The sequence below is a fragment of the Melozone crissalis genome, unplaced genomic scaffold (assembly GCF_028551555.1).
Source record: "Melozone crissalis strain CALT ecotype California unplaced genomic scaffold, PUWL_Pcris_2 ptg000007l_1, whole genome shotgun sequence".
Taxonomy (NCBI): domain Eukaryota; kingdom Metazoa; phylum Chordata; class Aves; order Passeriformes; family Passerellidae; genus Melozone; species Melozone crissalis.
The window spans coordinates 7,925,776-7,952,939 of NW_026535785.1; the positions used below are offsets into that span (position 1 = coordinate 7,925,776).

General features: G+C 41.6%; 1 protein-coding gene across 1 annotated transcript in view; it reads right to left on the reverse strand.

Moving 5' to 3' along the window:
• GLG1 (golgi glycoprotein 1) overlaps positions 1 to 27,164 on the reverse strand; it is a 78,576-nt gene that overhangs the window by 28,099 nt on the left and 23,313 nt on the right. Inside the window, exons 2-4 of the mRNA XM_054296284.1 lie at positions 11,780 to 11,812; positions 8,990 to 9,076; positions 5,328 to 5,543 (exon numbers count right to left, since the gene is read on the reverse strand). Coding sequence (XP_054152259.1) covers positions 5,328 to 5,543; positions 8,990 to 9,076; positions 11,780 to 11,812 — 336 coding nt within the window. The remainder of the gene's footprint in view (positions 1 to 5,327; positions 5,544 to 8,989; positions 9,077 to 11,779; positions 11,813 to 27,164) is intronic.

A 27,164-nucleotide genomic window follows, 5' to 3' on the forward strand; every position in this document is an offset into this window, starting at 1 on the left:
GAAAGCAGAAAACCTAAAACCCACACCCCCCAAAAATTCCTTATTTTGGTTTGCTCCTTTGAATGAGAACTGGCCAATTCCATATGCTGAGTAAGTATCTTTGAAGAAATATAATTATATCTCTACGGTCCCTCTAGGACTGATCCTCAAATCTGGATTCTGAGGAATAGAACTCAGAAGTAAGTTGGTCACATCACTTAAAATTGCCATTTATCCATAACCACATCAAACACAAACACTGTTCTGCAAACTCTCCTGGTCAGTCACGGGTAGTAACTACAGCTGAGAAGATGTCAAGTGTGAATGATTGAAAACAACCATTTTAAGCTCCTGTGGCACATTTTTGCTCCTGCCTAAGTGAAGTTGCAGCTGGGAGGGAAGGCAAACCAAGGTTACTTTCACTCACCTGCAGCTTTCCTTTGCAAGCTAGCAAGAAGGGCAGAAGGCAAGCCTTTCCTGCTAGGAAAATCAGAAGTTTCCTGGTTTTCTGCAGTGTGGGTTTAGACTCCTGGTCAGAATCATATTATATATGTAAGTAAACCTATCTTTAATAGGAAATCTGGAAAGCAGGTTTCCATGTGCTGGGTGTTTGCTGTTACACTTTAGGGACACAACATGAAATGGCTCACCTATTGCATTCTTTTGCTAATAGAGATTTCACATTAGGGCAGATCAGCCTGAAGTGCTGGCTACTCTGCTGTCCTGTGTTAGAGCAATTTTAAAATATGTCAGACTCAATAAAAACACACACAAATGAACCCATCTGGCCCCTCTAACCCTTTCCTCCAACCATCAAGCATTTACACACCTCCTTGTGGTGCCCTTAAGGTTCCTGTGCCCACATCCTGTTTAGAAGATTTACTGGCCTAATCTGGGGTTCATTTTCAGGCAGATCAGGTCCCTGGAGTGCTAGTGCTGACTAGTTAAGTAATTTTAAGGAGAGTCTGACTCTTCATTTCCTCAGAAGTGCAGGAAGACACCCACACTACTGCCAAACAGAGCATGGGACTCTACAAACATGGTTTAGAGAAATATCACTTCAAGCTTTAATTATAGGGTAACACCTACTGTATTTAATATTGTACAATCCCTTATTGCAGACTGGAAGGGAAAACAAATGTGTGTACAGCTGCACTCCACCACCCTAAGGCAGCTGGCAATCAAGGCAATCAATGCTCGTGCCAAGGATGGCAGGACAAGTTTGACACACATTGGTGGCACCTGCATCACCACCCAGCTCTCCACCTCAGGAGATGCCTGTTCCCACCTGCATTCATGTGCCAGCAGTCCTGGGGGACAGCTCAGCTTCAGAGGCACCAAAGTCAAGGGTCATCATCCCACAGCATGAGCTCTGCCAGCCCTGCTCCAGCACCAGCTGCCTGGTGTGTGCAAGGGTGGAACACCTGCTGCAGCTCTGCTGTGGAATGAATACTAAAAACCATTTTCCTCTATCCAGCACTCATTCCCAGAAAACCTCCACTGCAGAGTTGAAAATCCCTAAGTTCACTCCAGAAGTCAGGACTCCCACAAAACTGTTGCCTGTTAAAGTCTAGGCCTCATTTTTTCTGGAGCAATACACTGAAATACAAGAGATCAAATCTAAAAACCACATATGGTTCCTGGAACATAGCTTCACCACCACAATCAAGATTTTAAATGTAAGATTTTAACTGAAATTTGCAAATATCTGTAAAACATACTAGATAATTATCTAGTCTGGATACTCTTCATAGCCTTAAGAAAGGATATCCCCAGATCCACCAAAGATACAATCACCTTTCCAGTACTGACCCACAGCACTTTGAGCCACAGAGGAAAGAAATTTAGTTCTAAATGTATATGCCCAAGCAAATCCCCTTCAGCACAATACTGGGAGATTTTAATTGCTATGACTAAAATTCAAGCTCCAGGAATCCAGCTTTAGGCCAAAACAGAATTTTAAAAACATTGGCTTTACTATTCATTTTCCATTAGAGATTTCACTTTCCTCCCAGTATAGTTTAGGCTTTGCAACTGCTGGGGATTTTTTGTCATTTTTCAGAAGTTTCTCAGAAAGGATTTTATCCTGTCTGAAACCTGACATGCCTGAAGTACACATCTGTTCCAGCTGCAGCCTTGCAGACAGAAGCTAGGAAAGTGACCAAAAGAGAATGAAGAGTAAAATGAAGCAGCAGGCAGGAGAGTAATATAACCTGTCTCATCAGCACAAGCAGCCTGCACTGGACAGTTGTGCCAACCCACTGGAGCCAGAGCAGCCTGGCTATGGAAAACCACCCAAGAGATCTCCTGGGAGCTCCAGTTCAGCATTCCACCTGGCTAACCCACACACCAGGGATGCTGGGATGTCTCTTGGATTAGCTAATGCCCAATATTTCAGATGATAGTTCACTGCTACACTGAATAAACAAAGACTGAGCTGAATGTTATCTTTTCCCATTTAGACTCAGCTCCCTCTGTGTCCAGTACTTTTGTGAAACTAAGGAAAGATAACAACTGCACTCAAAGCACTTAGAGGTAAAAAACAAAACAAAAGCAAGAAAACAATGGTCTCCTAAAATGTCTTCCTTTAGAAAAAATATTGTTATCTGATAAAGTACTACAAGAGATCTGCAAATGACACTTATGTAGCCTTCATCATGGCAAATAATCAGCTACAGCTTGGACATCACTAAATAGCGCCCTGGCAACTACACACTGCCCACTAGAGTTTGATACAATCCTGGTCCTTTCCCAGGATTGGGAAAGTAGCTCATTTCAATCAGTAGCTGAAGGAGAAAAGCTCCACTGCAATTACCCATTTCAATTTCAAATTAGATCCCTATTGCATGAAGATAAAACAACTTTAAAATACCAGGAGACCAAATTCATTATGAAATGCAACAGCCACATGGAGAGGTGACTGAAACTACTATTAAATGTTTCTCCACCAGTTGGGAAAAGATGAAGACATACTTCCCCCAAACACAGGCATGTTAGAAAACTTAATGCCTTCAAATGACACATCCACAGCCTTTCTGTTACATAGAGCAAAATGAAGTCTAGGGTCAGATTGAGACTTCTAAACTGAACTTTATTGTTCTTACAGGGCAGAAATCCAACTAGAAATGTGTGAGAAAAAAGCACAGAAACCACCACAACAGAAGCAACAAACTCAATAAGAATAGAATTCAATTAGGAAGTATCAAGCAAGTTTAAACATAAAAAAGGAAGTCTAGAAAAGGAACATGGTTAGCTAGCAGAGAAGCTTCAAGGGGCAAGGTAATTACAGATTATCCACCTAAGTGTCTTTCACAGTTAAAAATGCCAGTTTATCCCAGTTACTCTGATGAAGCTATCATACTGCAATCCCCTAGCTGCCTAATGTAGATGGAGTTCATGGTCTAGCTGTGCTTATTTCCACAAAAAAAGAGAGAGAATCTCTTCCCTCATCCTCCTCCTCAAGTGTCCAGGTCCTATTTATTAAATTCATAGTTACCTTCAGTCATACAAAAGGGTAATGACTGTTTCTCCACAGGTAACTCTCAGAAGCTACAGCATGGAAATAAAACCTTAACCAGCATCAGATGGAAGCAAATTAGATTTCTCTGAAGCAGCAAAGGGATAGAACAGAACACCAACAAAAGAAATGCTTGCATAGCCATTTATAGCTGTTTCCATAGCAGTACAGAGTACTTCAATTGCTCCGAGTGCCAAGGATGACAGCATAACAAAAGATATATGACAGGCTGCAACACTTTTTCAAACCAAGGCACAATATTCTGGGTTGGATACCAAGAAAGAGAGGAATATACATGAGCCATGGTAAAACCCATAGAAGTTTGGTCAGTGATCACTTTGCTAGCCCACAGAAACTTGGTGAGCCAAAGTTTCCCTTTCTCTGGTGCCTTGTGGCCTCAGCCACCCTGGCCATCCTCCCCCTCCACCCACCTGAACCAACCAATGCAGGGGGTTGTGCACAGTTACCCACACAGGGCTGCCCACACTGGCTTCACTCCCACCATTTGAGATTTGATTTATGCTTACAAATCCCCTCTGCTGTATCCCTCCAGTGCTACCATAAGTATTTTAATTTATTCAAATTTGGTCAAGCCACAGGTAATATGCAGACCTGACACACCAGATTCACGTCACATTTCTGGTTCTATACTGATTACTAAAAGCAATTTCTCATTCTCGTTTCATGAGGTCTTTCAGCCCAGTATTAGAAAAGAGCCTTTACTTTATGGAGAAAGCAAGTTACTCAGCTGTTACCAATCTGAACCTATAGTTCACCCAAGTTCCTGCTGCTTGTGGTTGCTTTTGTTCTTGTTTCCAGAAATGAGTCCTTATTTTTATGCTGTCTCTGGCTCAGCTAAATCTTCTGGAATACACTAGAAATTAAATTTAATACACTAGCTGCTAATAGCTGTGAATATCTCAAACAACTAGGAAAGGTTCTTTGTTTAACCAAAAAATGTGTATCTTATTGCAAATCCCTTCATTAATAGCTCATTTATAAGACTAATTTTTATGAGCATAAAAGCTATAATTTAAAAAGCACTGTAAGAAGTTGATAGGCTAAATTTAACTTTATCCCTAAACATAAAAACTTATAATAGAAAAAGTCACTCATTGCTGCAGCACTACACATTTGCTGCATTAGCTATGCTGAAGTAGACACAGAAAGACAGCCCTTGAAAATAATCCCACATCCAGTCACTATAAACTGTTCTTTGCATCAACCTCTGCTGAAGTCTCACAGGCAAAAGAACATTGATTTAGCAAAACCAGGACAGTACTGGAAAGTGTGTACTACTAAAATGTGATACCACACACCCTGTGCCCTTCCACTGATTTTGTAGGGGCAGAGGAAAGGAGAAGCAAACAGATAAAAGCTGTTGATCCAGTCAATCCACTACAGCCTGAGAAAGCAGAAAGGGTTATAGCACAGGCATCATCACCTTGATAACCTTCCTGCCAGACCCAACCAGACTGTGGAATAAGCCAAGAAATAAGCCTGCTTACATTTAGTGTTTGGATTCAGTGTACTGAGTCAAGCTCTGGAAGGCCTCATCAAAGAGACAACTACCTGCCAGATCACCTGTGGTGGGCTGTGCAAAGACAAATGAAAGTCTCTGCACAGCAGTTCCTCACAGAGAAAGGAATGCACATTTATTAAAAAGGAACTGCAAACAATCAGGACACCACCCTTTTCAGCCAGATGAGACACACCATGAATTTTCTCAGTTGCAAGTCAGACAGTAATACAACTGCAGAGCCTCCCCATCAGTTTCCTGAAGTGAATGACTTTTACAAGTCTATTGGCAATCTACATGTTCTCCAGGTACCTTTTCTCCAGGTCGAATGCTGCCACATTTCAGGAGATTGATGTCAGCTTTGCAGTCATCCATGAAGCCACAGATCAAGCGGTAATCACTGAAGATAATGGCTGTCATTTTAGTGATGTACTGATGGCATTGATACTCAGTGATGTTGCCTCTGTGATCCACCAAACACGACACCAAGAACCCTTTACCAACTGGTTCATCTGCACACTCCTTTATCTGTTAAAAAAAAAAAGAAAATTACAGCAGTTGCAGCTTATGAATTTAACCTTATAAGAAAATCCTCAAAGAAACTTGAATCTGTAGCCTCAAAATCTGCTAGCAGAGAAACCTTCTAGGCTTTAGTTTGATTTCCAGTAAGTCAGAATAATTGAAAATATTTCAGAAATGAGAAATCTCATGTGCGCCAGCATCCAAAAAAAGCAAACACAGCGACCTTGAGGATTATAAATTCTATTGCTCAATAATCGTCTTTTATAATTACACTGAACCCCTGCAATCAAGTAGACTTGTAGGAAAAATGCTAGTTTGACAAACCTTTATTTAGAAAACTGAGAATATTACAACATCTCTAAATCATACTTAGACCCCCATTAGCCACCTGACCTCGGACAATATAAGATTTTGGCCAGAAGTGAGACTGATTCAAAAGTCAACACTATTTATAGAGCTGTTTATAACTTGCTAGGAGATGAAAAATACTATAAAGGAAAATTCTCATCAAATTCTTTTCTATGAGGCTCTTGCATGAACTGATTGTTGGTACTAAAACCATTTTACTCAGTGGTCTAAAAAAAGTAAAAATCACAGCTAACCAAAGCTGAAAGCTGTGCAGGGATTGGAAAAGCAGCATACAAGAACAGACAGGTCCCCAATATAAATCACAGCCTGCACTGCTCAGGGAAGCAGACAGGCCAGAGCCACCACCTCTGCAAGTAAAAGATGCAGGCAGCTTTGACAGTGTCTTTCCAAAAGAAGGGGGAAACATGGTTACTGATCAGTTAGGGATGGTCCCTGGAGAAATCACTCATAGCAGCAGTGCAATGCCTCACTCCAAGGAGCACTGAGACTTTTTAACCCTTGCAAGGCCATGTTGAAATACTTGCACAGTTCTGGTGGCCCCTGCTCAGGAGTGTGCTGAAAACTGCAGTCATAATGCTGCAGGAAGAACCCCTGGCAGGCAGACACTGAAGTTTAGTGCTGACAGGTTTGCAAGGAATAGATACATGGGCTGACTTGATTGCATCAAAGATTTGTCCCTGTAAAAATACTGAAGGGCTCATCAATCTCAAGGAAGATCTATGGCAATCAATAATTCTGGCAGTTCCAGATAACAAGCAAGGGCAGTGCTAAGGGAACAGGCGGGAAACCATTTTATCAGTTCTCAAAATCCAAGTTGGAATATTTATATTGGAAATTTAAAAAAATTGAGAGCTGTCTCTAGGAAGATATATTCTAATTCAAACAAGAATAACTCAAGGCACCCTGTGAGAGACTCACACAGGTCAGACTAGATGAATAAAACAGATCTCTGCCTCAGCTTATGAGGCCATTACTTTGTGTGACAAAACATTCAACATTTTAAACATCGTTATTTGAAGGCAGATGTGGGCTGGTGGAACAGTTTATATTTAATCTAAATAGCTACTAGAAAAACAGTTACTAAAGTCAATGTAATTGTTACAGATAAGGTGCAAAATATATTTTAAAGTGAAAACACACAGGATTCTTGCAGGGTGAACTGGACAGAGCTGAGTAAGTGCTCTCTGAGAAAGCTGCATCTTTGGTTTGGCCCTACTTAAGCTCAACAACTGTGAGCCAAACCAGCCCACAACAGCAACATGCTGTTTTTGGAAGAGCCTGGCTTTGGAAACAGCCCCAGAGCTCCCTGGCCTGAGCCACTGAACTGCAGAAGGGACCAAGTGAACATGTTATTGCCAGGCCACTTCTGAAGCAATCACTGTTATCTGGTAGCCAACTATAATTCTAGGTTAAAGCTCTTGCCAGAACTTATAAAAGCCACAACAGCTGAGAAGAAAATAAATTGGAATTTTAAACTGTATTTAGCTGATAAAATTAAAGGTGCACTTTCCAGAACATGCCCATACCCAGTTGGGTCAGCCACCATTTCCCAAATGACTTTTTCTAGGAATTGCTCTTCTAGTTGTATTTTGTTCTTAGTGCAAAGCAATACTTTAAAGAGAGCTGATTCACCCAAAAAAGTCACCTATACCTGTTAGTGGCAATTTAAGGAAAATATGAACAGGTTAATATTGTATGGGAGGAGTATATGCCCACTATATATCTGTTTAAAAGAGTTTTGTAGAAGTACCTTTAAAAAATATTAGAGTAATGGTTTATGTACCTGCCTCAGTATTAAACACCAGATCAAACATGAGATTATTGTTCCTTATTTAACCTTTTTCTTTAACTAAAAAATCCTCACCAAATGGCAAAATTCTGAAATTATGTATACTCTTCCCATTGCTTTTAAATGTAATATCCCAGATTTACAGGGCATCATTTGCAGCAATGCCAGACTGCCACTGTATAAAAATGGTAATTAAACAGACTATTAAAAGAGCATTTTCAAGAATGCCTTGGTTGTAAAAATTCTGCAGCACCATATGATAAAAACCAGAAAAACATGATCCTTTCTATGATCGAAAAAAAGTGGGATTCAACAGATTTGGCAGTGTTTGCTTTTGGGAGGTACCAAACTCCAACTACAACACAATCCTTTGATGCAAGCTGTCCTCCACTCTTTGATCTTCTAGCCTTCTTCTAAAGAGTTTTTTTTTGATCTCTCCTTACACTAAACAACTTACACTAGAGCAGACTAAATGTTTTTTTAAAAGGCAAGTTTATGGCTAGGTCACATTGTACTGGTGGATATACAAACCATGTTTTTGAGAGCATGGCTCAGTGAGTGAATTCAGTCAGCTGCAGCCTGTACAGCTGCAGAGAGCCTTCCTTCCACTGCTTCCCTAAGTCCAGCTGAAAACCACCACAAACAGGGGAAGAGACCTCAGCTCAGCTGGCTCCTGCATAAGCTCACAGCCTCAAGAGCTTGAGCATGAGCACAAGGAAAGCAATGATTGATCAAATCATCTTTGAAGCTGTACCAAGGAGAATGGATGCTTGAGACACAGAGCACAGACTCCTAGCACAACCTAAAAAGAAGTTCCTAACATGGTCTCCTTGGAGTAACTATCCTTTAAAACTTGAAAAAACCCCTCAAGTTGATAATCATTTGATGTCTGTGTGCTTACCCCTTCTGCTAGCAAGACACAGTCCACAACCAGCCTTATGTTAAATTTAGCCGAAGCCCTGCTCCAACACCACACTTATAAATGTCACACACATGATAAAGAGGGGACAAATCCAATCCACAACCAATTTCTGACAAAAGGTCTGGTAGGAGCTGGTGGGTTGCTAGTTCAGCATTTCTCCCATCCCTTTGCCTGGTACCACTAAGGTACTTGGCTTCTTCAGCAAGGAGATTGAATTAATTACAGGTACAAATCTGGTATGTGATACTAGAGCTTTCCCAAATCATTATTCACACATTAATTCGCTATTAATTAGCAAATTAGCTATTAATTCCCCAAAAAACAGAAAAGTCTCAGTGCCACAAGAGCAGCCATGCCTTCCTCCTGGCTTACCTCAGCAATAGTGGACTTGCAGACTTCTCTGGCCACGGATTCAAACTTTGGATCTGTAGTCAGGTTCAGCTTATAGTTCCACAAGAGCTATAGAGAAAGCATTTGTAGAAAGGGAGTTGAAGAGGTTTCCGTGGAGAAATACAAATATTTTGCTTCAGTAAACAATGAAACATCATTTATACTCAATCTCTATCATCATCCTTCTACAGTGAAATGATCAATAATAAGTCTCCTTGACAACACTTTTATCCCTTCATATCTGCAATAATTTTCTCATATTGAGCAAATTCAGGCTGTCAGAAATCTCTGCAAGGTCATGAGCTGACTCACTAAAAGCAAAGATAGCAAATGAAGAATATTTCATAGCTGAGAGGATAAAACAATGACAGGTTTAACTTGCTACCTGCTGCATACTTAGCAACACCTTTAGCCCACCACACCTTTGTGTGCCACGGTGTGTCTGCCTGATGCAAGTGAACTGAGCAAATTAAATCCTCAATATGAGCAGATGTCATGCTGAAAAACCTTATAAAAAACAAGCAAAAAAAGGCAGGAGACAAAGCAGCTTGATCCTTCTGTGAGGGCTGTGACCAGACAACTTTTTGAATGCAGATATATTTCAAATCTACAGGAGGGCCACTCTTGCTAAGCAAAACAATACATTAGAACTTAGACTGCAAAAATGCCTCTGAAAGGACAACTGTTCTTCCAGGAGCCAGCAAGGAGCTCATGAAGGAGCCTCAATGCACAGGATCATTGTGCAAGAATCAGTCTTGGGCCAGTCACACCCTGTACATACATACACACATCCCAGATGTCCTCCTGAGGCACCATAAAGTAAAAATACAGGGTAGGGTCGTGAAACCTCAACAAATCAATAGCTGAAGTGTTGCCTGACTGCTCTATTAGCTCATCTGTTTTTCCAGGAACTTAAGTTGCATTTAAATAGTTTTCATTAACTTAAAGATTAAGAAGTCGTAAAAATTCATTTTAAAAACTCTGCCTTGGTGATAAATTAATATCAAAAAGATAAAATTTGGTCAAACTTTTACTTTGACATTTCAATTGTACACAAAACACTGGGAAAACAATCACATGCTCTACACGAGTTTCACACCCACTCCAGGAGGGTGGAAGCACAGAGAGAGAACCAAAATCAGAATCAGCATAACTGCACCACCTTCCACACCTCTCATGGCTTTGGAGCTGTGAAAAGCTAAAAAAGGAGGTGATGGTAAGCTAGGGTGTTACAGATGGAGTAAATTGTAAACGTGAGGTTTAGTAGGTAAAAGTGAATGAATGGGGAACCTGTCCTTGCAAAGAGCACTGAAGGTCTCTCCCAGACAGAAATGGAAGTACAAGAATGAGGACACAAGATGAGAATACATCTCTGCATTTGCAATCTCACACTTTGGAGAGTCTCAAAATGTGATGCTCTCCAAATGAACCTTCCCACAAATAGAAAGAAGGTTAAACTTGCAGCTTAAAACTCCTGATTTTACCACTAGGCAGTATTTTCCAGGGGATGATCAGCAATTGTACTGCAGGGAGAGGCAAAGAAAACATTTGGACAAGAGACAATCTCTCTGTGGTCTAGTTTTTTATCAGTATCCTTCAATTTGTGCCTGGGAAAATGAGACTTAGCCCACAGTTCCTATTTGTGAATGGCTTCCATAATCCACATCCACCCAATATTTGATGCAGAGATGCCATCACTTAATCCAGCAGAAGAAAGATCCAACTTTGACTTCTAAAATTCTCCATTTCTTCTTCATTCAGGTAATTTTTGCTGGCACATTTAAATGTCAGGCAGATACATTTTAATTACTGGAGTTTTCTCTTTTTCAGAAAGACTTAAACAGAAACATGTTGTGCCCTTCATTTGATCCAACCCTGCACAACAGAGAATTACAGCTGCCAATGAAGTCAGGCAGTGCTAAAGGTTAATTTATAAACACAGTTGGAAATTACTGGTTGTACAGCATGACTGGGCTTCATCTCTGGAATATATCTTCCAATAATAAAACAAAATACAGCTTCTCAAGCATCCAAAATCAAGACTGTCACTGAGGCATGCACTTGTCTGTCTGTGTTCAGGGCTAACCAAGCAATTAAGGATCTTGATATGGTGTATGCTGACAGAATAGAAATGAGAAAAACCAAAAGAAACCTAACACCAACCTCAGCAATGAATTTTATGCTTATTTTGAGAGTCTTGGGATTTGAAGAGTCAGCTTGACAGCCCAAAAACTGGCTAATAGTTTGCTCACTGTTAAACACAGTGCTGAGAGGAAATCTGTTCTAAAACCAGCCAAGTGTCTCAAACTGCCTCTAAATATCACACCCCCACAGCATTTTCCAAACGAGTCTAAGAATTTAGCAGCTGTGAAAGTAATACAGAAGGTGTCAACAGCTGAAATTAAGAGTTGAAATTCAGTACTGCTCACATCTTTGCCAAAAGGAACACATCACACTGCTCCCAGTAACTCACGGGAACCACCCCCCATTTATAAAACAGGAAAGAAGTCTGCTATCCTCCCCTGATACAGAAGTACAGTTTGTAAAGTTCTTTAAAATGTTCCACTCTGAAGTCTCCATTAAGACCAATGTTGTTATACTGGGTTAAAGAAGTGACCTTGTGTTCTTCCTCCAAAGGCCAGTATAGAAACCCAAATGTGTCTGATTAACAGCCTTTGCAAAGTACTAAACTATGCAAAATACCTCAGGTTCACAAGAGACAGGAGGTGCAAATGCCATAGCTAGAGAGTGAATAAACAAAGCAATACTTACATGATTGCAGTCTGAAGAGATTTCATTATCTGGCTGAAAGGAGAAAGAAAAGGAGTGTCAGTTTACTACCAATGTGATGCATTTAACAGAGAAGAGTCTAAACTTTTGAAACTAAAATACTGTCAACTCTTCTCCACTGTAATAAACAACTTGACACAATTGACAGGAAATTTGAGAATCTGAATCACAAGAGTGATGATATCTAATTACCAAAAGACGAACAGGTACCTTCGACACTATGGTGTATCAACAGAACAAAAGCACAAGAGTAGCAGCATTTATGTAGACACTACAAAAACATAATGAATGCACTGGCATCTGCCACAATTGCCCAGACTAAGAAGGCAAAAAAGTACCTGAGGGAAAACAAAGAAGTATGAGCAGGATTTTAAAGAAAAATTTATTTTGGTGCATACAACTGAAGGAGAATGGCAGGACTCACTCCCCTCCCCCAGACTGAAAGGTTCACATTCCCCATTTGAGAAGTAACATCTTTTCTTTCACTTGTACATAAAAGGGCTGGTTCAAAGCAGCCCCAAGATTTATACTTTCAACTGTGAGAACTGGTGACATCCAATATTCATACATCATTTCAAAATATTCACTGTATTCTCCTGGGGAGTTCCTGGGAAAGAACTCTGAGTGCAAACCATCCCATTCTCCTTTCAGCCTGAGTAGCTCTCACAATGAAGAGTTCCTTGAAAAAAGTTAATCACACAAACTCCTATCTCCTCTCCACAGCAGAAGAGCACAAAGGCAGGACAAAATCACCTGGCTGTCACACCCACAGCAAAGTCAACCCTGACTCACAAAGTCTCTGCTTCTACTGATACTTAAGATGCCAGACACGCTTTAAGAGCCACAAGACACAAAACCACTCTAAGCTTAAACACATCATTGACACTACAGAGTTAGACCTCAGGGATCTGACATCAGAGAACCAGCATTTCAGCAGTTTTGAAGCAAGCAAAGCTTTTCAGTGCAACATTTGCTGCTGCACAATCTGCTACACCAACACTTGTACCATTGGTGCTTTGGGGAACATGAACACAAATTTATGAGGAAAAAAGCAAGCCTGGAAAACGTTTTCAAGCTCTTGATTACAGCCATTATTAACTAAAGGACTTTGATTTTTCATAGCAGTAAATGGCAGAAATCACCTCTCCACTTTGAACATAAAAAATGGTACCTGAAAGATTACAGCAATTAATTGCATTTTGGTCAGACTGACATGATCTAAAACTGTATCTCCCAAAGTAATTATAAATTTGGAAATTTGGATATCAACTTTTTTTAAAAGACTAGCAGATGTCTGCTAGTTATCCTCAGTCTGCAGAACTGATTCTTTCAACTGAAAACTAAGATGCCACCCAAATTGCTTTATTTTACAGCAGCCTCTAAGACCAACACTATTGTGACTTACAAAGTGTACTTTCTTTAATTTTCTGCCCTCATCCCACATCCTTCAGCAACAGATGAAGGTTTTAGACTACAAAAAGCTGGGAGGCAGAGTGCCCCCCACTGAAACTGCTGTCTCAGTCTTTTAGTCAAGGATAGTTTCTCTATAAAAATATCTAGGCTAGCACTGGAATTCTGCTATAGAGGACAGGACTTCCTAACACATTTGCAGGCAAGAGAATTTGTAAGGGTCAGAGAGCACTCCCACAAAACTCTTCAGGGTCACTTCAATTATTTTTGCACCCTCCAAGCTGGTAACCTTTGCTTCAGATCCACCAAAGATTAAAGCTCAGGGTTTTTTTTCTGGAAGGATGAGCCCAAAAATATAACACAGGTGTTCTCACTGACTTGAGAAGCCTATACAAGCTTTTCTTGAAATACACAACAATAAAATGTTACACATTGAAATACCAGATTTTCCTGTGCTCTGTAGCAAAACTCAGCTCTGTGAGACAAAATCTAGCCTTATTCTTTTGAGAAGAGTAATGGAACTTAACTGGGACCTTCACTAAGCTTTAGTACTGAATTCATTCACAGCTCAGTACTTAAATATGCAAAGTGTATTATCTAGCCAATAATCCGTTCAGTGTGGAACAACATGACCCCCTGCTAGCTAAGAACTGTGATCTTTCTTCCTTCTTACCACTGTAAGTGTTGGAGAGGTGGGTCCATGCAATGCTGACCTGCTTCTCCCTATTTCAGTGAAGCAACATGAGAAAAACAATCCTTTCAGTTTCTGTCTGATAAACTGAAGGGGAGAGTTTGAAGAAAGGGAAGAAAAATATCCCCAGCGCAACCCATACACGTTCTGCCTGTGGCCCTCTCTGCACTACATCCACCCAAGAAACCTTCCAAGGGAGCAGTTTCAGAACTATATGCAGTAAGAGTCATGAAAAAAAAGCAAGTTTCAAATTACCACTAAGGGAAGTTGAAGAGCAAGAAAAGCTGCATTGTGTCAGTCCCACATGGTGAGCTTGTGGAACACGGATGCTCAGAAGACCCCCAGGGCAAGGGGAAGGAAGAGAGCAGCCTAAACCAGCACCACATGATAGTCAAGGCATTTTAGGAGAGAAAGCTGATGGCAAGGACATTCCACTGATTAGCAAGAGAGAAGGACTCCTCATACATCTCCAAACTGAAGGATTAAAAACAGCCTTTACAGAAAATGTGTGTGCCTCTGGGCTCACAGAAGCCTTTGCTGTTTAGCAGCTTCAGTGGGAATATATTGCCTCCCTTTACAGTTCTCTAAGAAGTCCTCCAAGCTCCTTCACGCACTAACACTCACATTCCAGAGCACAAACACCACTTCCTACCTCCCTGGGAAAGCAGAGATTAGAACAAGTACCACATATAAGAAAACCTGAGCAGAAAAAGCATTTTCTTCCATACAACCACAAACAACAGCCACAAATCACATTGCATTAGTGTTATGAACGCCACAGAAAAATTCAAAGGCACTGTTGTGTTTAAAAGTGCCTTTTCCCATCCACCAGATCTGAACTCACTGAAGAAAACCATGACAGTCATCCATCCCTCTCTAAACTCTCTGCTTTGGCAGCAGTATAAAATAGGTCAGAACTATACAGCAAGGTGAGCAGCCCAGCACCACTACCCAGGCCCAAAGGGCCACCAGGTGTTGGTGCTTCAGCAGCAGAAATGGATCATCATCATGCTGGGAGCCACAGGAACAGGAAATGGTGACTGAAGCAGGGTCATGCATCACCACCCAGTGCTCAGCACACTGCCTGGGGTGCAGCTACAGCCACTGCCTCAGGGACAGCCAGAGCCCCTTCCAGCTGGGTGTACAAAACACACTCGATTTGGTCTTACTGCATCACATCCTAAGGAAAAATAATTCACACCATGGGATTTTGAGAAGCAAACTAAGTACCCTGATCAACTGATGTGGATGAGAATGGTGAGGTTGGTTGGCCAAAGAAGCTGAGGATGACCTGTCTCTGGAAGTGCTCAAGGCTGGATGAGGCTTGGAGCAACCTGGTCTAGTAGAAGGTGTCCCTTCCCATGACAGGAGGTTGGAATGAGATGACCTTTAAGGTCCCTTCCAACCCAAACTGTTCTACAGCTCTGTGGAAGTCAAGGTCTTGGGAAAACTCTGCAGGAATTATTTCAGATCTCCAGCACTAAGATTCCTTTGCTTCCTTGCAAAAGTCATGCAAATGAAAGAGTCTGAAGTGAACTGCTCAAGTGCCTTGATGTCCAGAATTTTATCTCTCCTGAGAGCAGAAGATGGGATAACAACAGACATTTCCACTACTCTTATGGGGATGATGGCAGACATTTCCAATATTATTTTAAGGCAAGAATAACAGTGAACTTGTTGAAAAGCAAGAACCAGGCATATCTCAAATACTAACTATGGATAATCTTCAGACATTGAAGACAACAGACTTTGGACCTGCTCAGGCAAAAGCCATCGAGAACCAACATGGATCAAGACAGCAAAATAAAAAAAGCAATTGGCTTATGGATGGGAAGAACCCAGCAGATGTTCTCTTCCTAAATTCAGGAAGATTGCAAAAACCTCAAACAAGTCAATTAGGAAATGATGTTACTGAAAGTAGCTGCATTCATATGAGAGAGAGGGTAGACAGAAGCCCAGCCAGGCTGCAGGTGGTCCCCAGTTTGCTGCACGGTCACACAGTCAGTTATGGCACAGAGGATGGTGCACACAGACACACAGGGCAGGCAGCCCATCTTCTGGTTTTTACACTTTGATCTAAACAAATACATTTATCGCCAGGATCTGTAGAGAAATGGTAGAATGGGCCTGCTGACCCAGAGGCATCTAAGGAGGAGGCCAGAGAGCTGATAAAGGGACAATTGGCTTCTTAGCTGTGTCCTTCCCACAGATAAGAGCCATCTCTTCAGCAAACACACCCAGCCAGGACAGCAAACTCACAATAAAGTGATTCAATCCTCAGGTACCAAGCTAGGTAGACTTGCTGGACACCTGGAAACAGCACAGGCCAGATGCAAGGTAGGGATCAAGGAGACATCTGGTGGAGTCACCCTCTTGCAAACCTGATTCCTTTCCAATGCAACCACTTGGAAATATTCTGCAGGAGAATTTCGGGAAACATGAGGAGATAGAGTAGTCTAGGCAAGAATCAACACAGCTTTTGTAAAGGAAAAACCACACATCACACAACCACCCATGCTTCAAACCTACTGAAACATCCTGGAGTTCTGAGCCAAGAAGCATATGGCTACAGTAAACCATTTTCACACATCCTGCAATCCTGAAAAAGTCATGTGTGACAGGAAAGTTAAAACCAGTGATAATTTAAGTTCAAAACAGATGAGAAGATGTTGTAACTTAATTACACATTTAGCGAGCAATGAAAGTTAAACTTGTTAAGCCAAGCTTGAAATACTCTCTAATGCCAGTGAACTCTTAGTACTAAAAACAAACCCCATGTTGTCATGTCAGCAAAAACACTTTATATTTACCATCCATGCTTTGAAAGGAGTCACTTTGAAGCACGGTAACTGTGGATATACCATGCACCAAAGCTGTACCCTCCTAGCTTCCATATACTTTGCTTATTTCATATAAATAATTTTTCCCAGTTACAAACAGAGCTAAAGTCTGCAATGCAGCAAATCATTTACCCAAATAATTATGTCCACATTGGTTAGGTGTTCCTAGTTTATGTAAATGTATTAGCCCAAGTTATACAAAAACACCAAAACATACACAGGACTTTGTGCATAAAAAATAAACTATCAGGACCAGCAGCAATTTCTTTAGTCATCTGGCACACACACAGCACAACTGGCACTTCACCACAAACATCAAATTCTGCTACTTTTTAAAGCTGTTTTAACTGAATTCTGCATTCCACAAACTTTTCCACCTTTGCTGACATTTTATATCCTCCAGGGGTATGACACTATTAAGCTAAGTATGCTTATTCAGAAAAAACAGCACAAAGCAACATCAAAAAACCCCAGCACAACATGTGTGTCCTTCTGGCTCAGCAGCCACGTAAAAAGGAGACAAGGATGAAGCAGGCCTTGTCCCCTCATACTTTGAGGATCCACTATTCAGTATCTGCTTCAAACACCAAGAAAGCTCAGCAAGTCCTACTCTTTCTGTTGTAGCTTTGATAGAAGTCAAAAGTGGCTTTACTTGTTTCACATTTGACGTTGAGCAAGGTCCTCAGCAGGTTGTGCACCTTTCCTGCACAGCAGAGACCCTTCCATGGCCAAATACCAAAGGCAGGAAAAGCACAGAAAATGGTCAAGCTTTAATTCTGGTGCATCAGAAGTGACCACAGACCAAGGTGCAATTTTAAGGGAACACAGATTCCATTTGCCTGACTGGGCAAATATCTTTGCTGACTCCTACCAGCAAATCACTTTCTCTGAGCTGGCTGTTGCCACCCCTGCAAAGCTGCAGGGTGGGTGCTCAGAGGCTGCACAGCTGCTCCGTGCTGGAAGTGTCACAGCCCTCTCACACCAGCTATGCTTGTCCCTGCTGCTTCTGCCTCCCTGCACAGGGGACTCTAAAGCCCCTGAGCCCTCTCAGCCTTTCTCCTTTCAACGCAGATCCACACATCAGAGCATATTCCAACAGCCAGCACAATCAAAGCAAATTTGCCCCAGATGTTTGGTTGTTCTTCTCTTAGTCCCCTCTCTTCCTCCTCTCAAAGGCTTTCCAGGCAGTCCTAATGAGTTGTGGAACAAGACAGACCTTGAAATTATGGGTTTGCCACCTAAGTTTGGCAGCACTGCTACCAGATATAATGTTTCCCACAACACTCCTCCACAACAGAGCTCTCTGCTAAGCATAGCACCGACACTGAGCTGCAGATCCTGCCAGGAGGTTTCAGGATTTGCTCCTGGAAAGCTCTCTCACAATGCCAGCAAAAAGCTTCAGAGACCAAAAGGCATGCAAGGATGCTGGCAGAGCCACAAGAGAGGATAAAAGAAGGAAGGAGAGCTGTTATCCCACCAACCAAGGTGACAGGGAGACCGCTCTCCTCCTCATCCATTGTTGACTCAAGCCCATCACACCATCCAAAACTCAGCAAATCAACAGAAAACTGTTTTTCATTTTAGAGTTTTCTGTCAGGTTAGTACAAATGGGGTTATGGAAGAGTCCTCCCAGTACCACTGAGCTTACTGGGAACACAGTGGCATCTCCATCTGCAGCATCAAGCAGTCCACAAGCTATGGTGAGACAACTTTACTTTCAAACCTTTTTGGATGGCATTCTGCCTTAACCCCAACCAGAAACATCCCAGGTAAACTTCAGAGTATTCCAGTAGAGGCAAAATCAATAGCATGAGCACTGACAGTACTGCACAGCATCCACTGGTGATGCAGAGGACAAACAAGCCAAAAAAGAAATGGAGGCCTCAAAAAATAATTCCAGTGCAGCAGCTAACGAAGAGCTTTTATCAAATACGTTCATAATCTAAGTCAAATTCTGTGACTTACTCTCAATACAGAGACTCCACATCTTTTGACAGTATGTACCCATAGAACTTCAAGTTGCACTTAACTTTATAGAAAGCTTCCAAAAAGCCACTAAAAGTTCACAAGCAATATTCAGTTTTACACAAAATAGAAAGCTGTTGTACATGGAAGGGTAAAGCCCCTGTCTCCTAAGATGAAAATGGTGTTCTAACCATGCTTTGTTCTTCAGAGAATCATGTTTTGGCTGCACATGGCCTGGAACCAGAGAAATGCTTTGTAAACTAGCTTTGTACAGGAGCCAAGAAAACAGTGCACACCAAAAGCTCCATGTACCAAAGCAGAGAAGTGCAGGTTTCAGAGCAAAGGCTGCTTACTCATCACCCCACTCCCACAGCCAGGGGAGGGAGTTCTGTGCTGCAGAGAAAAGCCAAGAAGCACTGACATCCCCCCTTGCCCACAGCTCCATTCCACCACCACTGCTGGAGAGCACCTCTAACCAGCACCAGGCTCCCCTGCCAAGGGCTGTTGCTTCATTCAGCAGAGTGAACAATGCTCTCAACACTCCACCAGCCAATATTCATATTTGTCTTTGTTATTCAACATGCAGGCTCGTGACTCCAATTTTCCACACTGAAAGCCGCACAGTGCTCCCAAGGATCCCTCCCCAGGAGCATTTTCCTCCCCCTCCTGCACCAAGGCACATGTGTCACATCAATCAGGAACCCACCCTCACCAAGGCACAATAAGCATCTCCTGCATCTCCTGCCCGTGCTCAGGGCATGAACAGCACTGCTTTAATCCTAATGATTTACATTCATGCATTCCACTTCCAAACCAAAATAAGACGAGCATCCAAACAGGTGGGAAGCAGACTCTGCTATTTTTAACTCCTGCCAGCTATTCTGTTTAGAGGCAATAAAAATCAAAAGCCTCAGAAAAGCCACTTCAGCCTTAACCACAAACCACAAGAAGAATAATTTTAATTTGAAGTCTTCCTTTCTTCCTTCAGGACAGTGGTGAGAGGAACAATTACATTTAACATCACTACTCCCAAAACATGATGGGTATTACATTACACATGGATGAACAGGCCTGTAGAGGTTCTTACACAACACCCAGCACTAGTCCCTGGCTGTCACAAGAACAGGACTATTTTAACCTTCTGCATGGTGTATGTCACCCAGAATTCCCATGCAGTATTCAACATCAGTTTTGTTATCTGGCAATGTCAACAAGAGGGAGAGGATTTACAAGGGACCCCACACACCAGCTTTCCAGTGCTATTACACTGCAAGAGACTTCCTGAAAGTGGAAAGTCCCCTGGTCCTGCCTGTGAGATGAAGTGTGATGGGGAAGTCTCCCTCAAAAGCAGGAGCACCCTGAGTACAGCCAGGGCAGACACCCCTAGCAGCTGGATTTGAAATATAACACTGGAATTTTCTTCAGAAGATCTGCAGGGGCCCAGCACATCACTCACTTCACTGCAGTGAGAAGCAGGTGAAGAACAAGAGTCCTGAGCAGGGAAACTCCCTGCTGTTAAAATAAACTGTTTCAGTTCTTCTCTCTCTTAAACACCAACTACAGTCACTGACTTTATCATCCCCTGTGTGTAGCAATTTGATCACAGTGCTATTCAAACACCAAAAAAAAATCTGACAAATGCTCAATGACCAGGGCCAGCCACCACCCCTCCCCTCAGCTGAGCCTATCTTCTCTTTATGACAACATCCACAAGCTCACTGGAAAAGCTGTAGGGATTGCACAGCTGCCCAGAGACTCCAATGGCAGCCTGAGGCTCCCCAAGGCTGTGGTGACAGCAATGAAAACACTGATAGGACACGTCCCAGGGTAAGTTCACCATGACAGACATAATATGGGAGCTGAGAAGAGCCATGTCAAGTCAAAAGCCACACACGCTCTTGACTTGACACCACTAATAATGGCCAGAAGCCAGGGATTTAAAATACTTTAAGAGACCACCCCATGCCAGGAAAAAGCCTGACTTGCTCTGTTATTCATTCTCCAATTCCTCCAAAGCAACTTCTCTGGTTATTCAAAAGAAAGCAGTCCATTAAACTGGAGAGGCCAAGATAAATTCACTTAAGGAACAACACTGCACTTGTACACAGGGGGAATAAGCAAATAAGCACAAAGGGCTAACACATATTAAGGTCCACAGCACAGCCCACAACAGCAGCTTGCAAGCAGCATCACTCTGCAACAGAGAATTAGGACATTGCCTTAGCAGTCCACAGGATTTCTCCAACCCTGGATGAGTTTCTCCCATGAGATCTGTTCTGCTGGATTCTCACCATTGCCTGCTGAACTCAGCAGGAAAGATCTGAAGGCTATTTTTAGGGAGTCCTAGAAAGAGCACAATGCCCCCCCCCTCCACTCCAAGTTCTTCCCATACAGGAAGGGCTGCCCATGAGATGCACATCTAAAATAAACCCAGAGGCATCTAAGGAGGAGGCCAGAGAGCTGATAAAGGCTGCTCCCTATGCTACCCTGCACTTCAGAAGGCACTACTGAGCTGCATTTCCCATATAAAAGCTGAAAACAACCTACCATCAATTTTGCAACCTACCATCCTTTATAAATAAAATTAGAAGGCACTCAACAGAAAGTTCTGAAACTCTCTTTAAGGCAGTCAGGCAGAGTGTCCATCCTGTTGTACCCACAATTTAACAGCTCTAGTTACCATTTTTGCCATCATCCTCAGTAAAACGAATTTTAGATATAAGCATTCTGGATCAGGCAAAAAACCACTGGTGAGGAGAAGCCAACTGAAGCCTTAGTCATAGAGAGGTACTTGCCCCCTGCCTCTGACCAAGAAACATGAAATTCAAGGAAGCACAAGCAACCAGAATTGGAGTCCTTTCTCCTTGCACTGGAGAACCAAAACAACCACCAAGTCCATCCCATGGTCCCATCAATCCACTAGACTGGGCAAGGTCTACCACATTCAAAACTCATGAGGATGTTGGAGGATTGCTCTGTGACAAGGGACTCACAGAGGGTAAATCTGCTCTTGAAGCCATAAATGCACCACTTGGGAACCTGCTAACACACTTTGAGGGAAACCCTTCTGCTCTGTGAGCTCATTGCCAGCTTCTGACAAATGAGCCCTTTCCACAGGTACAGACAAAATAGATTCTCAAGTACAACTGCATTCACATCAATTCTTTGAGGATGAGGCTCTGAACAGGAACTAAGAGAGTAATCCTTTCTAATAATTAAGAATTTTTTTTTTAATCCTTGTTCCCAAGTCTCAAAGGTCACAATGACCAGGAAAGCTAGACTGATGTATTAAGCATTTTTCCATGTAAAACAACTATTCTGATCCAGTATTTGAGTACTTTTAGTTCTACTTCAACAATAGTCATCTTCTGCATTTTAATTAAGTTTCCCATTTCTATCCAAAAGCAGCTTAACGCATGGAGAAGTAATTCAGTAGATAATGGCTTGCCATTTTAAAACATTATTAAAAAAAATAGAAACATTAACATGCAAGCATTTAAATAATTACAGATCATATCAATTTAGTCAGGAAACATACCAAGCTTGGCAATAAAAGCTAAGATTAGCTGCAAAATAGTATCACCAAACTAGAAAGCTCTAGAAAGATTACTAGAGTGTTCAAGCAAGACTGAAATTATTCAAATCTAAGCTCCTTGCTTATTTAAATCAATCTGCCTGGGAGCCACACAAATTGTTGTGGTAAATTGATTTCCCTAGTGTCTGGTTCTCCTTTCACATGAGCCATGACAAGAAAAAGACCAGAAAGACAAGATGAAACCAGCTGATTCACAACATCATCAGGCATTCTGCATTCAGACAGATTATACATCACAACACCAGCCCAAGTTATAAATGTCTTGGCGAGAGAAGGCGGCCGGGCTCGGTGACTCACAGGTGCAGGGCTCAGTCACTCACTTCAGCACCAAACCACAAATGCCATTTTTCTTCTTGGAGACTCCAGCAGTGCCACATGGCTAATGCACTTTATTTTACTTTACTACCTAATTTCTGCTATGCTTCAGCAATACACACCTAGATTTTATCTAAAACAATTTTCAGCCAGCCTGCTGGGCCAATGCCTTTACTGACGTGAAAAATACAGTGGGGCTTCATTCCTTCTTGGCCAAAAGGTAGAACATGCCACTCAAAAGGAGTCTTATTGAAACTAAAATAAATGCTTATAGCATTTACCTAAAGATTTGTGCTGGTATAAATGGCAGCTTGTTTTGAAGATGGACAGAGAAAAAAGATTTAAAAAAACCAAAACCATCAAGCGGGATCACAGAAGTTTCCAAGATAACCTTTCCTTCACCAAGAAAAGCCATTTGAGCTTTTTTTTCAGGATGAAGTTTTTGTGCACACCCAATGAAAGCCATTGCTGTGTGTTCATTTCCCACAGGGGAGACACATTTCATATGAAAAGAGTTATCCAGAAACGTTTACTATACACATCTGCACCAATAAGGAAATGAGTCATCAACCCACTGGCAGGCCTGATTCACAGCACAGGGCACACTTCAGCTATTTAGGAATCTGGGTATGGAATACAGGGGAAAGGCAGATGCAATCCATGAGGCATTTTAAGAGACTACTTTTGAAATGCCAACTAAATGTATTTTTTCCCCACCTTTGCTTGGGTATAATTTCCTCAAAAGCACAGGACCAGCATGGTGCTGTATACAGCTGCAGAACTTTTCACCTGGATAAATCATAATATTTTCTTTATATAACTAGAAGAAAAGCAAACCCTGGATAAAACTGCTTCAATATTGTTCAACAGAAAAATGAAGATTAATAAGTCTTTACAGCCAGTGCTAAGGCAAGGCTTCCATGGGATTAGTAACAAACTACCAAATAAAAATTCTGCCTGCCTTCAGAATATGCAAACAAAAGCCCTGTTACAGGACCAAACCAAGTACCTCTATTCAGTTCTCTGCATGGAATAAAGGATAAAAATAAAGAAAATTGTACATAAATCTTCTTATTTAAAGCTCTGCAGTTTCTTACAAAGTTAGATACATATTTAAGTTGTTAACCTTGCTCCCAGAAGAAGCCCAGAGCACTGAGTGCAGCACACTTCTCCATAGGTACTTGGTCTATGGTCTACTCTGCCATAGAAGCTTGGCTTTAAATGTATTTTGTGGTTTTGAGGGCTCCTTTCCAAAAAGCACTAGGGTTTTTCAGCTTGAACTGCTCATCTCAATAGTTAGATAGAGCCATAAAACCAAGCACTTCGCTTGAAAATTCTGAACTGTAATGGTAATTCAAGGGATTTAAAATGATACCATGGTAAGCAGCCAGGTCAGTATCAGTTCCCCTCAAGCCAAAGAAATTATAGCTGACTAGCTTTGCACTGATGAGCAACTTCATAAAATAAAATAATAAAAAAAAAAAAAAGAAAAAGCCACATTTGATGCTGGATTTTAGAAAAGAGCTTGAAGAGCATTCTGGAAAGCAACGTTAGTAGAAAAATGTCTTACTGGGACACAGGAGAGCCAGACACCTGCCTGCAAATCCTCCCCAATTACTGTTTCCATAACTCCTACTTAAAAAGCTATGAATAAAGACAAGCTGCAATTAAAAAGACTGAGCACACCTACAGCTTTTCTGCTAATAACGACAGAAAGAAAATAATGGGGGAGAGAGGCAGAGGGGAGAACAGCAATAAGCTCATCACTGCCACAGCTCTGTACCAACACAAGGCACAATGCTCTGCACAGGACCACCACCAACATCACTGCTGAACAATCCTCACCTGTCAAAACACAGGAATTAAATCAACAATTCAACTGCTCTAGAAACAGCTGGTTATTCCTTCTCACCATTATTCCTGACAAACAATAAAATCAATTACAAAGCTCAGGAATAAAGACCTAAAATCTGGGGCAGGCTGGAAGGGCTGCAGGCAAGTACTCAGGCAGTACTATGCTGTCTTCTTGCTGTAAGAGAATTTTCTATTCTGCCCAAAAGAGAACTTCAAAGTTTAAGGATTCAGTCAGCAACAATTAACATTTAACAGCATTAAAACACTTCATTCTAAACTCTGGTCAATGGTGATGGTTTCAATAGTCACACACTATTAAACTACCTGAAGAGACACATCCAAGCAAGGTACAGAACTTCTGAGGCCTGGTGGTGGCTGAAGAAATAAACACAACTGCAAATCTCTGATCTCTAAAGGCACAGAAATGCCCAACAGGCAATACTGAGTTTTCAGGATTAGTTCCAGTAAGCTGGTGGTAAAGCTCAGACAATCCTCACTGAAGAGCCTGGTAATGTGGGAAAATGATTTTGTCCTAACCAATAAGCAGGATAAAGATGTTTCCCCAACAGATAATGCTTGAGAATGGGACTTAAAGAATTTGATCTGTTCTTATCCAAGTGGCACAGGGAGCTGACGTGGTTTGCACACCCACAAAAAGGCAGTGGCAAATTTCTGGGGACATTCAGGGGCAGAGGTGACAGCAGTACTCTCAGGTAAGCAGGTTTCCACCCCATGTGGGCCTTCATATCCCTTGCATGCAGATCCCTATCTGCATGATAAGAAAGCCTGTTGGGATAGCACAACTTTCAGAGCAAGGTGAGATCTGAATGTTGTAAGAACAGGCCAACATTGAGACCAGAACCACCTGCTTTGGTCTCCTGAGATCTCTCTAAATAGCCTTGAGGAGTTCTTGTTCAGGGTGAGAATCAAATCCGTTGCCTGAAAAACCTTGTCAATCTCCATGCAAAAGCAAAATAAAATTTTAAAATGTACCCATCAGATTATTAATTTATCTCTCCATTTTTGGATTATCACACAATACAAAGTAGAGGATGGACACACAATTCTCCCAAGGCAGTTTTTAAGGAGAGAGAAACCCCAGAACACCAGAGGTACAACATTTATCAAACAGATCTCCTTCAGGAAGAAGTCAGATATTTCCAAATGACATCAAGACGTAGGAGCATGCCTGATAAATGTGTATGAAGAAAGAATATCTGGCACAACAAGAATGGATATCACCTCTTAGGAGACACTTTTGATTTTACTTTTATGTTTTTAGTGAAAAGTCTTAGCAAAATATGTACTAAAAGTGAGCATTCAACAGTCCAAGGGAATCACTTGGGTAAGAATCCCAATGAGACACAACAAGAGTTTGAGGCAACTTAAAAAGAACAAGAGCAGATGGAGAAGGAATTCAAGAGCAAAATCTTCTCCAGCACCTATTCAGCATTCAGAGACAGCCCTTAGGGGTTTTCCAATCCTCCAATAATTACGAAGTTATCACACAAAATCTTATACAAACTCACTTTGAACTCAAATGGCACAATAAGGAAGAGAGATGACTTACACAGTGAGAGCAAGATTACAGGATCATGGAATAGTCTGGGCTTGTAAAGGTCATTTAAAGATTTTTCTTTTCCTTTGTATGCATTTTTATCAGCTAGATTTTTAAATATGCAGCTCCTGGTGAGTGCCAGGCTTGGCATCAACAGACATGGTTTGGTGCTCTTTGCCCAGAATACAGCACACAGCAATACATTACCTCCATCCTCTCTGCCCTCCAAAACAAGAGGCAAGGACAGAAAAGCCTTAGAGCAAATTAAGAACTGCCATGATCAGACAATTTTCATTTAATCACAACCCAGGCATTCCAAAAGTAACATTTTCAGGCTTCCTGAAGCCTGCAAAATTGAATTTAGGAGATTCAGGTTTACATTTCTGACTATCACATAGCATTTACCAGATTACCTGAGGCAACCAGATTAACAAGGATATTTTTATAATGGATAATCTAGGAAATTACCAAACCAGCCTACACACTGAGGTCAAGAACAGAAGACTGTGAAATAACTTTGATTTTCACCTATTTATGCACAAGAAATGATCTTTATTTTTTTCCCAGACAAACCTCAAAACAATTAAATTCAAAGTAAAACACTCAAGAGTATTACACAACTAAGGTGGTACGACTGCTTGGCAGAGCACTTCACAAGCCCATCATCTTCACTCACACCTCTCCAGCTGCTGAAGCACTGACATCCCAGTGTCACCCACACTGGGCAAGCAGCAACAGAAGGCTCACAATGCACAGAGGTGCAATACAATTAAATGTCCATCTAACCCTGCCCAGTGACACAGAGCTTTCCTCTGCATCTGTGTTACAAAGCAAAAGGTCTCTGGTGCTTTTAAGTGAAATCTGTCAGAACTCAGGAAACAAATTAATAGTTGGTGAATTGTAACATGCAGCACTTGGTGAGGGAGGATCAAAAAAATCCTCAAACCACTCTCCTTGCTTCTCCTCACAAACTTCTGTAAGGAGTTTTTATTTCCTGCTTTCCACCAGGATGATTTCACGCACAACAGCCTCCAGGGTCAGTGCTGCTGGGGGAGACAATGACACAGGGTAAGTGCAGCATTAACTTGGATCAGCCTGAGCCATCATGAACCTGCTCCCTCAAAAACAATCCCCAGGCC